At 36.5% G+C, this 13,576-nt stretch overlaps 1 protein-coding gene across 3 annotated transcripts in view; it reads right to left on the bottom strand.

Moving 5' to 3' along the window:
- Positions 1-5,308: 5,308 nt before the first annotated feature.
- The window catches only part of CAMK4 (calcium/calmodulin dependent protein kinase IV), a 266,138-nt gene continuing 257,870 nt past the window's right edge, over positions 5,309-13,576 (bottom strand). For all 3 annotated transcript variants that reach the window (XM_063706704.1, XM_055387546.2, XM_019028302.3), the window contains 2 exons: positions 11,918-12,070; positions 5,309-10,836 (listed from right to left, as the gene is read on the bottom strand). In XM_063706704.1, the coding sequence (XP_063562774.1) occupies positions 10,396-10,836; positions 11,918-12,070 (594 nt within the window). In that variant the 3' untranslated portion in view covers positions 5,309-10,395. The remainder of the gene's footprint in view (positions 10,837-11,917; positions 12,071-13,576) is intronic.

Raw genomic sequence — 13,576 nt, 5'->3', positions numbered from 1 at the left:
TTTCCCAGCAGCAAGATATAGGCTTCTTTGGGCATGTTCTGACATGTCTGAGTGAACTTACACCAAGTAACATTGGCCCGCAGGTCAAATTTCTACAATTAGTCTTCCAACACCCATTTTTTATAATGTCACGTACTCTTCAAGTTCCTAGAAAACACCCCCCAACCCCCCCCCCCCAAAATGTACATATTTAATCACTGAATTGGGTTATCTAACCTGAATCCAAGAAGAAGCCACAGCTCTCATGTGGTCTGCCTCAGGCTTTGGGCAGCTGAGACAGCCCATGACTGTTGTGTCCCATCTGTAAGAAGTAGAAACTCACTGGTCAGTCACCACCATTGAAGAATACTGTAGCTCTACAACAGCAAATGGGCATGATTTTGATGAATTCTCTACAAACATTTTCTGTATGTACATTTATGCCCAGGCCAGACTTAATACATTTACCTAAAAATATTGTAATATATCTTTGTATTAAGCAGTCAATAGCACCATATTGTCAGGTTTTAAAAATGAAGTGTTCACAGCTCCGTTTTCAGTGCTCTTCAAATTAGAAGTTGGGAAGGTAGCCTATAATCTTGGTTGTGTAAACTTAAAATATTTATACTTTGTCCTCCAAATCTTACATGCTCTTGTGTTTGGCTACTGACTTGCAGCCTAAACTATTGGAGATTTAGGTTTCCTGTATGCAGTGCTGTTCCATTAATCTAATCCTCTATGCTGCTATTGAGCTGCTTATATCCTTTTAGTCCAGAAAGCTTTCAGCAACCCAGGAATAAAAATTTCTCCTTTAGGAAAGACTAGAAAACACATCCAGATAATGTCACATAAGCCTGAAAAGCCCAAGTAGGAAGTTTTCCTTTCTCAATGTCTGCTAACTTATGATTTTTGTAACCTCACAGTAATTCTACTTCTTAGCTTCTCTTCCATCATTCAAATGACAGTCAATCTTGTTCCCTATCTTCCTTCATTTTATTTGCCTTCAGGAATAATGCCGCCGTTCACTAATCACAGGCATTATCTGAAATAAAGAGGCAAGACAACTAAAAGTACACATACTAAATGTCTAAATGTCTCCCAAGTTTCTTGATGGATGTAAAAATACTGCCTGCAATAAATGATATCAAAAGGAACTTACAAAAGAGTATGTAAAGGGACAAAAGGGAGAGATGAAAAAGGACTTGACAGGAGCAGGTTGATGTTTGGAGAAACAAGTTCTGATGGTTTTAAATTTTGTTGTCTGAGACTTAGCTTCCTACAGGTTGTCTTTTAAAATCTAAACTTTCAGGTAGAATTCAATCAGAAATCCTGGGGGATTGCCTATTCAGGTCAAATAACTGAAAAGGTTGAAAAAATGAGGTCAGCAATAACCTTGATTTGGTCCTCCACTGGCAACATTTTAGGAAGTACGTGATTTTTTGGAGTCATGAGACATTTTTCAGAAATTGGAGTCTTGCAAAACTTGAAATTATCTGTCATACTATCATTTACTCTGTTTTGTCAGTGGAGACCTGGCCAATTCAGTTTTTGCTTTCAGTGACTGAGGCTTTGCTTTAACCTGGTGACTCCCAAAAATATCTTCGATGTGTTTGATGATTTTTATTTTGGCTTAGAAGCACAGCAGATGAGCCAAGTATGTCAGGCTAGATGCTCTGAGGAAAGGCTGCACATGGACCTACCCAGACTAAGGAAGGAGCAAGGAAGTCTAATTCAATTTTGCACAAGATGAGATTCTGCTGCACACTGGCAACACTTCCCTGTGTATTTCAGCCTTTCGCATTTAGTATTCTTCCTTCACCTCTGCCTTTCATTTTTCCACTCTATGATCAAGCCGGTTCTCAGCCAGACATGCCCCCTACTTCTTCCCTACCTGCAAAGATTCACCCATCTTTCACATACAGCCTGTGTTTCCATAAAGCTTTCCTTCATCATTCCTGGCAAAGGGAGCTTTTCCCTCTTTCCATTCCTAGGGCTTATCATCTGCCTAAATGCAGCATAGGTTATATATGTACAGGTTGTATCTGTAAGGTTGGCTTTTCTCTCCAAATACAAAGCTCACTCCTGGAGAATAGCATTGGATTTAATTCATCTTTGACTCCTCCATGGCATATAATAGTTTCTCAGTGAAAGTTCACAGGGAAAATGGTTCCTGGAGTGGGCTGCTCCTGGGAAGCTTCAAAGTTAGAAAATCACTTCCTTACATTGTGATTAGGATGTAGGCCTAATATCCCCTAAACTATGTTGTTTAGTTTCTGGGAGAAACATTAGCTATTGACTTCATTCATTTCTAAAGTATTTGTCCATCAATGATCGTCTTCAAACTGAGCAATCAAGAAGATGGGCAGGGGAGAATGTGGAATCCTAATCTACATTTTGTTATCTTTCCCCTCTCTCATTCCAGTAAAGTCTCTGCTACACATAACGATGCGTACTGGCAGAAGATTGATATCTTTTGTTCTGAGTTCTACAGCGAGTGTATCCTAGTGGCTATATTATTGATTGCTGTAATAATAGAGCAATAATATTGCTGTATATTATTTAGAGTTATAATTTTAGGTACTCCTAATAAATTGATATTGCATCTACTAAATATTTCATTTGTGACCTTTTGGTTACAGATGTTGAAAGTCAAATGGAAACACAAAGGTCATGAATGCCTATGTTTTTCTCCATATCTCGGTCACTAGCTTCCCTTAAGGTGGCTATTTTGGAATGAACAATTTCTCTGTGACAGAAATAGACTAAGACAAGGGCCCTTCTTGGATTTCTAAATATGTAAGGAAAGCAAAGGAAAGCATTTACTCAAGGCCCTCTCTTTTCAAAGAAATGAAATACGTAACACTCAGGAAAGCGTGGGGATTAGAAAATGGCTTTCTTACATAAAAGAGCTGGCTGTTTGAGTATTCCCTGAGCTATTGTTGAGAAAGTCATTGTCATATAATGCCACAAAATAAAACATAATATTTCATAAAATGATTAATGAAAATTCAATTGATATAAATTACTTCAGAATATTATGAGAGATTCAGAACCATAGGGATCTTATTTCTTAGCTTAGTAAGTAACAGCTGTAGATTGACTTAAATGTGAGCAAATGCCAGTGAAAGATGTCATTTACATAATTTTAAATGTAAGGATCAAATTTCTAAAACATTCTCAAAGTGCTAGAAATCTTTTTAATTCTACTCTCAACCAACTCAATTCATACTCTAAATTTCTTTTCTTCAGGAGTGATGCAATTTTGCGTTTTTAGTTCTGTAGGAAAATTTCACTAAGTTGTATCTATCTCCAGCACAATTATTGTTGTGAGAGCATCTGCAACATAAAACAAAATTTTCCTAACTTCCTCAGAAGCAAATGGGAATAAGAACCTTAAGCTAAGGAGAAAAAAAAAAAAAACAAACAAACTGGAATACAGGAATCTGTATTCCTGCAGGTCACCAAAAAGGCATTGGGGTGCCATGAAAACCCAGGGTCATTGTTTTACTGTAAGCGGCCAGATAAACATTTTAGGCTTTGCAGTCCATATGGTCTCTGTTGAAAGTACTCGACTCTGCCTTGACAACATAAAAGCAGCCACAAACAATATGTACATAAATGAGCATGCCTGTGTTCCAATAAAAATGGGGCTTTGATAGATTTGCTCTGTGAATCATAGGTTGCTTGAGTTCTGAAAACTTTTTTGGAGATTTGAGTTCAGTTCTTGGGGAATTATGTGGAAATTACTCTTTAAAAAAATACGCACATAAGTTTTAATGTGTGTATCTCAAAGACGAGAGATAAAATGAATGGCATTCAAGTAAGAGCACAAATAACTAATTTGTTTACTAACAATCTTTTACTGATACCTTTAGTTCATTGGGCATAAGAAATCACCTAAACCCCAACTCAGCTGTACCCACTCACTAAACTCACAAGACATTGAAAAATGTTGAAGGAAACACAGCAACATCTGTTGGACATGGAATGGACTACTATTACTATGTTTAGGCCTAACTCCTTAATAAATGGATATGTTACAACGTTCTTTTGGCTTATAGAGGACTTTTAAAATATTACTGAGACTTAAGGGTGCCGTAAAGAGAAAAACAAAATTACAAATTATGAATATGCTATTTGTTCTCTACGCTGCTGCATATTAACTGTATTGTAGGCATATAAAATAGGTCAGGTTAAAAGGAGGCAGTATGAGATGATAGTTTTCAATTTATGGTCATATATATATATTTTTTTTTGACGGAGTTTCGCTCTTGTTGTCCAGGCTGGAGTGCAGTGGCATGATCTTGGCTCACTGAAACCTCTGCCTCCCGGGTTCAAGAGATTCTCCTGCCTCAGCCTCCTGAGTAGCTGAGATTACAGGCGCGTGCCACCACGCCCAGCTAATTTTTGTATTAGGGGTTTCACCACGTTGGCCAGGCTGGTCTCAAACTCCTGACCTCAGGTGATCTGCCAACCTCGGCCTCCCAAAGTGTTGGGATTACAGGCGTGAACCATCACGCCCAGCCTATAGTTATACTTAACTGTACCTTTACAAAACAGATGAACTGCTCTACATCCATCAAGGAAAGGACAAACCTAGTAACTTTTTATCATTCACAAACTGTCAAAGTTGAGAGAGAGCTCAGGGAAAACAACCGCTTTCAAAAATTAGAATGCAAGGTCTTGTATTTAAGTAGCCTGAAATAATCTTTTAAATGGAAAATAAAGATTAATCAGAGTGAAAATTAAATGTTATTTTGACACAATGAATCACAAGCAACGATTAAATGTATATATTCTGTATCTATATGTTTTCCAGGTCAATCTTCAAAATGAGCTGAAAACAACTGTTTAGAATAGTGTGATTTTGCAGTGTTTGCATTGCTGTTTAGAGTATCAAACAAAATTCTGGGCCACAGATACGCTGCATTTCTCCAGTCTGGGATGCTCCTGTCAGGGCTTTAGAGATGGCCATAGGGATGGAACAAAACACTGATCTGGGATAAGGCATAGCAAACCAAGACAAGAAAAGAGTAACCCATTGGTGGAATCTCATTTTTCCATTACTGACCAATGACAATATACCAATATTCAAATTGTATCACTTTCAATCAGAGGATGAGAAGAGGTTTTCTCCCACTTGCTTCATTTGAGCTCAACCAGGTAGATGCCTGGAGTCTTCTCTAGAGCAACATCTGATTCCTTTGAAGGAGTAAGACAGTTCACTTTCTTGGCAAGGCTTCTATTTTGCCCTGGTGGACCTCTGAACCAGACAACAGGGAACAGACTGAGTTCTTGAAGGAAGTTAATATCACACAACCCAATCGTCTTGAGTACATCACAGAGCATTTATGAAAGTTGGAATTTTAAATAACCAAACAAATTAATCAAGTTTGTTATTGCTCTCCAAGATAAGTATAGAAATGGCCAAGCTTTATGAGCTGAGATTATATTATCTGATCTCAGGTAACAGCCACAAGGAGTAATAATGACAAAACTTGCTCTTAATATATTGGTCAAAATATAGAAAGAGGAAATACTGAACTTGGTTACTGTGGGTGGTTGGCTGATATCTCTCCAGTGGTCTCTCTCCTTTTTTTTCTTATTTGCCAAGGAGACAAAAATTCACCCTGAGTGTGTCAGGGGAATAAAAGGACTTTGAAAAATTTTATAGGAAATTATTGGGTACATTTCTGTTTATCATGTGGTTATGAATATTGTAATACCAATAGTGAAATAACATGTACATAATTTTTTTAAATGCAGACACATAACATCTAACCATTAAACAATGTTCAACCAGTAAATGCTCAACTACTAGCAATGACCCTGATCAGGAACATATCAGTGATGAACATAAGGAAATCAGAATATGGACTAATAGGCAGGAGTTACAAGGAAATTACAAATCCTTTTACATAGGTTACTATCTGGAAATTTTGCACCATCTAAAGTAAATCTAGACAACATGACTGAATATTTTGCAATGACAAATAAGTGACATAATGGCACTATGATTAATTGACTCTGCTATGTATATTTTTTAATTATACATTGAGTCAACCATCAAGAAAATGCTAGTGCTGATTCACTTTGTTGACCTTTTTTTAAAAAAATTTGCTTTGCAAAAACAATTCTAAAACAAAATAAATGGCTTACTAAGTTTATCCTTTGCCTTTTCTGGCATTTACTTTTCTTTTTCCAACTTGAAATACAACCAGCTGCTTCTGTGCAATAAAAACTGATTTATGAAACAAAATGGCTCTCTCCAAATCTTCAGCCTGTAGGCAACCCACCATCAGCTACCATGCATGTGAAACAGGACATAGGGATTGCTAAACATTCTGAATTACAAAATATGTTTAAAATACTATGAAATTGAAGTCACAGTAAAAATTGTTCCTTTCTTTTTAAGTCTTCCACTAAAAATGACTATAGAACCTTGAGGATTATTCTAAAATCAGTATGTAAAAAAATTTTCAAAAGTCTTTTGTTAAATCCACGTGTAATGGCAGTGTTGATTAAACCCTTCTAAGGAAATCTAAAAAATGCCAGCTAATGGTCATATTCCCACTTTGAGGATAACTGGCATGATATCACCATCATTACACAATCTTCATCATGCAGATTTGGTATGGTTCATTAGATTTCCAGAAAGACATATTGCCTGTGATACAAGGATGGCATGAAGCTTAATCCAGGCCTCAACATCAGATTCTATGTGCAGTTCTTCCTGAATAAAGACACATAGTTGGCTGAGAGTAGATTTTGGTAAGCAAGAATGCTATTGGCATCATGGCAGTACTCAGGAGACTCTAGGCTGTAGTCAAGACTCCAGGGCCCATCAGGAATCAGAGGGATTGGTCAGTAGATAATTTTGTAATGCCCGTTCTTTGAAGTCATGTTAGGAATCATTTCTCCTCTGAAGTAAATGAATGGGCAGGAGTGGTCAATAAGCTTTTACTCAGTGTGTAACATTTCTGAAACACTTTCTTTGTGGCCTCCCACCAGCTCCTCAATGTGAAAACTGAGGCCACTTAAATCTAAGCATAGAACTTCAAGTGTCACTTTGCTTAAAATAAAAGGTACTCTAGACTAGTGCTGTCTAATATGGTAGCCACTAGCCACATGTGACTATTGAGCACTTGATGTCCCAAAGGCCTAACATACACTCTTGATTTTGAAAACAGTATAAAAATAAAGAATTCAAAATATCTCATTAAATTTTAATATTGACTATATATCGATAGAATAATTTGGATGAATTGGATTAAAAATACTATACTTTCATCTATTTTTCTTAAAATGTGACTAACAGAAAATCTTAAATGACATGTGCTTGCATTATATTTATATAATGCACTTGTTCTGGACAATTAACTTCTACAACGATATTATTCTAATTTTTACCTATTTATGTGTCCTGGGACAAGTGAAATTACAGTTTGAGAAAAAATACTGGATTCCAATTAGACTTTGTTAATGGGGGAAATAATTCAAGACTGTCCTTCATGGTTATAAAAAAAACCTAGTTTATGCTATGTAGCTGAACTTATCTCAAAATAAAAACCCATAATGTAATGTGATAAGTGTTAGCTCTAAAATGTAAAATGTAATTTATTGTTTGCTGAAATTTGAATTCTTTTGCTTTGTGACTATATTGCCAATTAGGAGTGATGTTATGAAGTATTTTGTGAAATTAAATCTCTATTTGTCTACTATTATTTAGCTAAGTAGTCTTTGAGATAGACAATACAATCCATTTTAACAAGCAATATAAACATTGGCTGTTCTTTCAAAAATGTTAACATAATTATCCTAACTTAGGATGTATGTATATGAAATCTTTGAATAATTTGACTGAAATGACCAACATTTTTGAAAGTTTGATTTGTTTCCTACTGAAACAATGAAATTAGTCACTATATAGTCATTATCAGAATCTAATCTTTAACATGAGTCAAAATTTAAAACTCCCATTGATTTTTTAAAAATATAGTTTATAGGTTTAAAAAGATAGAGGGAATTATCAACTCTTGAGTACTCACATGGAGGAATGGTAATATGCACTCATGTAAATGAGTAAATTCTAAAATACACATTGGCCATGGTATTTGCAACGTTGTTTCTATAGTTCTCAGGGCCAAACAATGCAGTCCGCCCTACTCTATAGTGTTGAAATAACGTAACAACTGCCCTTGGAACAATATGGGGGCGGGCAGGGAGGAATAATGTGTTCTGATCTTTCAGCTAAGTGCCAAGTGCCACTTTCTAACAAGACCCCCTTCCCTCTCTTTGCTCTTCCAACACATATATGTGTGTGTGTGTGTGTGTGTGTGTGTGTGTGTGTGTGTGTGTGTGTGTGTGTGTGTGTGTTCAGTCTCATGGTAAAAAGTACAACAGGAAATTGATCCTCTTAAATGGAAATCTTAATGCTTAACAAAGAAGACATTCTTAAAGGTTAAAAATAGCGAGCCCCTTACAATGGACAACATGGGAATTCTGAGAGGGAATAATTAAATGAGGAAGGAAGGAAAGAGGGAACAAGAAAAGTGCTCTCAACTAGACAGTACAAATAAAACAAAACAAAAAATAATCTTCTGAGCCCAGATGATGTGCTTCTTCAGGGGCTCCAATATCAGTGACCTATCAGATTCTTAAACTATGAAAGATAAGAAGTCCTACCTTGTTTTCTTCCCATGAGAATAGTAGTAGAGAGAGATTTGTGATTGAAAAGAAGAATGTCTACTGAGGTCCAACAGCCTCTACAAACTGGAGCTTTAGTTTCGTTTTCTAATTTAATAGTTTTGAGGGAGAGCCAACATAATTTAAGATCTCTTTTTTAACGAGGATTTTTATGTGATAGTCATTTTTATTGTCTTTATTTGGTCTCTGAAAATAATTATTTTTTAAAATGAATTCTTTTTTAAAATTGAGAAAACCCACCAAAAATGTGACACATAATTAATCTGATAAAATATTCATTTCAACTCAAACTAGAAATAAATTGGAGATACTTAGTGCAATTTCTATAAGGGGAAAGTGTTTCTATGAAAGTCAAAGAAAAATTAAACTTATTCTGGGAAAAATCATAATAAAATATTAGGTCTAATGTTCCAGCTTTTTAAGAGTCTGATTTGAAATCAGTATTTTTCTTTATTTTTGTTTTTGTTTGTTTTTCAAGGTAAATAAATTGCATTGTGCTAAATTTATTGGCAGGCACATTCTCAACACTACATTGTAAAATGTGGGTACTTTCCTTCCAAATACGAGAAAAAGACATACTAGCTTTTCATAAATAACTTTAGTTTATAAGTGATATGTGTGGATAACCATCAATTGGATAAAAAAAGAGCTTTGATAAACAATAATGTTTTCTTACTCTATTAAAGTCAATAATGAATAATCTTATAATGGAATATTATTCCTACTCTGTGAAGACATTTTGGCACTAACCTGTGAAATAGATTTTTCTAAATATTTGCAACTTGGTAATTATAGAGTTTATCCATTAAAATGTTCTTATCTGTAAAGTTGTATAAATTCATGATCAAATACAATTTTATCTGGAAAATGAAAAGGAATCAATCTTATCTTCATCAGTTTAAGTACAGTCTTACCTTCTTTTCTTCCCTGTTTATTACACCCTAAGCTTTGTCTATCAGAAAGTCATCTTATTGGAGAGCAGGTGAAGGAAAGAATGGAACTCAGCATGAGTTTGTAAATTACTTCCTCCAGGGTTGTAAAATGGCAGAATCTTAGAACATTTTGGTTATTATTAATATAGTGTATATAAATAAGAATAAAATAAAGCATTCTCCACACAGGCTTTAGGGACATATGGCTTCATGGCCTTTAAGGATACTTCAATTTCTTACCATTGCAAGTGGATTTTTTTTTTTGCACATATGTACAACTATCATCTACAAGCATCTCCTTGTAAACAGTTTGAACACATCAATGATAAAAAGTAAAATGTTGTAAAAGTTATGGGAACATGTCTTTTAGCACTACCTAGTATTAGCTAAGCAGTAGTTCAAAGGAATTACTGCCTTGTGAAGAAATCCAAAGGATGTAGGATGGCTAGGCTTTCAAAGCAAAAACAATTTGCTACTATTCACTTCAAATATGTGCCACTGGTTGCTGAAAATGTATGCTTTTAAGTGTTACGTTGTGTTAACTTGCAAGATTTAACTCATCGGTATTAGGTATCCATTACATGCCATAGAAGACACTATTATTTTCATAAAGCAGTCACATGCATTGAAGTTAGAATTACCAACTGGTATATATGTATGTTTTTTGCACCTCAAAAACAGAATCACTATAGTACATATCATGCTTCCACACCTTTCTTGCTGAAGGACAAAGTACATAAAATGCCGGTGTTTGGCTTCCAGATCTGAAGGAAGCTGTTTAGTACTCTGGCAGGATCACATCTTGCTGTGGAACTTCAAAGCCCACAGCAGAGCTTCCTTGCCCTTCTCTGGGAGCTGCTGCTTCCTCCACAGTCTTCAGCTTCTCCTCTGCTAGACCCTCCTCTAGTTCCAGGTCAGCCACCTTTATCCCATCCTCCACTGCCTTGGGCACCATTTTGGGGGCCTCTTCAGCATTTACATCTGCACCTTTAACTTTCTCTAAGGCTTGCACCTTCATCAGCTCAGCCTGTGCCCCCTTAACTGCGGCTTGGGCCCCATTGCCTTGAATTTTCTCTCCTTCTGGAATAGCTTTCATGTCCTCGTTGCCGTCTTGGATTGGAGAAGGGTCTCGGCTAGCCTTGTGGCTCTCCTGGATGCTGCCATGGCTGCTGCTGGCACTTCCCAGGCGGGAAGAGGCCACCACAGCCTTCACCGCTGCCTGATTGGAAACAGAAGAGTGTCAAGTGTTACCTCTGCTTTAACACCCCAAATCAAAGCTCACCCCCAGCTTTGCTTTTAGGGATTCTGTTTTATAGGTTAGTGTCAAAGTTTTCAAAGTACCTTATTCCTAGATTGTTTGCCAAAAGAAAATTTGGAGAATGAACGATAAAACCTCTTTCATCTCAAATTAAATACAAATTAGTGTATTTAATCATCTGGACAACTGAAAGCCTGAATACATGTGTTTATCTGTGGCTAACCAATTTTTGAAAATTTTAATCTGTGTTTCCCAGTGTATTTGTTTTACAGAACACTAGTTCTGTGGATGTTAGTAGTTTTTACCATATGGATGTAATCATGGGGATATAAGAGTTCCGTGATCAAACTAGCTGGAGAAATCCTAGGTGAAGTCAATACTATTTAATTTGGGGTATTTATAATTAATTTGACCATGGAACCTTTCATATTTATTTAGTCTGTATCAGACTGTAAGCAATGGCTGCATAGGACCCTAATTCTGACCCCCAGCTGCTCTCTGAGATCCTCTACTTACATAGCTAGTCCTAAACACAGTTATGTAATAGAAAAGCTCCTAATCCCTATTCGATAGGTACTATATAAAATGATATATTTAGTTAAGTATGATATCACTTAAATTTTTAAATTTTTGTCAAGTAATTATTTATCTATATTAGTAAATATAGTTTCAACAATTGTTTCCCAAGTTTTACATATTCTGAAAGAAAACAACTTTCTGAATAAATATCAGTTTTCCCTGAACAATGCTGTTTAGGCAGTACACTTTAATTAGATGAGAAGCAGCAATAATATATTTGATATGTAAGTATCAACTTATAACAAATTTCCCTTTATTAATCATGTATTCCTTATGAGAGTATAAGAAAACTTAAGTAGCTTTGTGTCAGCCTTATTGGAGTTTCAAAGCAGGATTTTCCCTGGTGCCTTAAGAAATAGATAATAGTATTAGAAGAAGAACGGTAGAACTATTATTGATAGATCAAGATGAGATAAATTTTTTGAAAACAAAACAAAACAAAACAAAATATATGCTATCTTACCTTAAGCTTACGCCGGGCATTGAATTCTTGGAGCTTCTTTTGAGCGGTATCCATGTGTACAAAATTGGCTGCTTTACCTGTGACCCACGGATGCTGGAGAGCTTGAAAGGTAGTCAGCCGTTTCTTTGGATCCAAAACAATTAATTTTCTGACCTGAAATAATAAAGAACCATAAACTTAGCGAGGTTTTTAGGATGACCTGGGCTTGCCCTCAGCTTACAAACTTCCAGATCTTATTCCATTTCCCAGCAGTACCACTAAATACATGTCAGAAAAAAATTGTTTAAGTCCTCAGGGGCCACTGTAGGTAGGCACAACTTCAGGTAGCAGTAGCTGAGGGAGTATGAGAAGACAGGGCCATGTACCACCTGAGACTCCCAAAGTGGCAGACGGCTTTCCAACAGAAGTCAAGAAACAGCTCTTCACTTGCCTGTGGACTGGAAGTTCTTTGAAGGCAGAACCAGCAAAATTATTCTGGGCTGCGCTTCACAATCACCTAGAATTCAGAACTTAAAGTACATCTCTATGGTAACAGAATGGAATCATTCATGCATCATCATTCTTTCTGTGGGGATTAAATGGCAAACAAAAGGGAGAGTATCCCAGTACTTACGGTATACTACCTTATGTTTCTATCTTGGGGTTTATAGTTCTTTCTAACCCCTTGAGGGTACTTGAAGGACTAAGCCCAGAGTTTAAAAATCATTTTATAATCCAAGAAGTCAGTGGCTTGAGGGCATGATTTGCCTAAAGAATGGAATCCAATCAACGGCAGCCCATTTTTGGAGGTTTACCCCTGCCTGTGAGGATGGGCAGTCAATAAATTCCCAGGAAGGTCAGCAAATAAAATAATCCACAATCCTGGGCTTAGTAGGGGTGACCTGATATGAGATAGAGACTATTGGGAGTCAGGAAGTGTGTTCAAGCCCTGGTTATGCCACTCGCTACTTTTGTGACCCTAGATATAGACCAATATATAAATTGCCTGTGGACACACCCTCAGGCTCTTTCCTTACAGAATCTTATTTCCACTTTAATTCCTTTGTAATTGCTTCTTAGATGCATATATAACTTTTTAAAAACTCATGTAATCTTTTAGTGGCCTTATCATTTGGAACTACTAGTGCCAATTCATAAATAAGGGAAGCAGGGTAGCTCAGATTTAGTGACTTGCCTCAGGTCAGACAATTTGGAATTGATGGAGCCTGTATTTAAACTCAGGTCTGTGTATGTCAGAGCGCATCTTGTGGCCACTACAGCATGATGTCTCCAAGGTGGTCACCCTCTCTGTACCTTGGCCTGCTCATGTGTAAAATAAGGAGCTTTGAATGATTGTAGGTCTCAGGTCTTTTCTAACTCTGATTACCTAAGGAGACGTGAACATAGGCTAAGGAAATCAGGCTGCAAGTCAAATGAGGAATAAATACTATCTGGCTCTCTCTTCACTTCCTTTCTGCAAAAGAATGTGTGTTTGGGCTAGATTTGTAGTGGGCAGAGACATGAGGCTCTTTAGGCTTAAAATCTGAGAGGACACGGAGGAAGGTAGGATGGTTAAGAGAAAGAAGGCATGGTAGTAAATAAAAATCTGATAGTAGTCATGGCTATTATCTGTTGAACAGGACTACTAATAATTTTATGTAAATGAGCCCTAATCCTTAC

The sequence above is a fragment of the Gorilla gorilla genome, chromosome 4 (assembly GCF_029281585.2).
Source record: "Gorilla gorilla gorilla isolate KB3781 chromosome 4, NHGRI_mGorGor1-v2.1_pri, whole genome shotgun sequence".
In the NCBI taxonomy this organism is placed as follows: Eukaryota; Metazoa; Chordata; class Mammalia; order Primates; family Hominidae; genus Gorilla; species Gorilla gorilla.
This window is presented reverse-complemented; position numbering and strand designations above follow the sequence as displayed.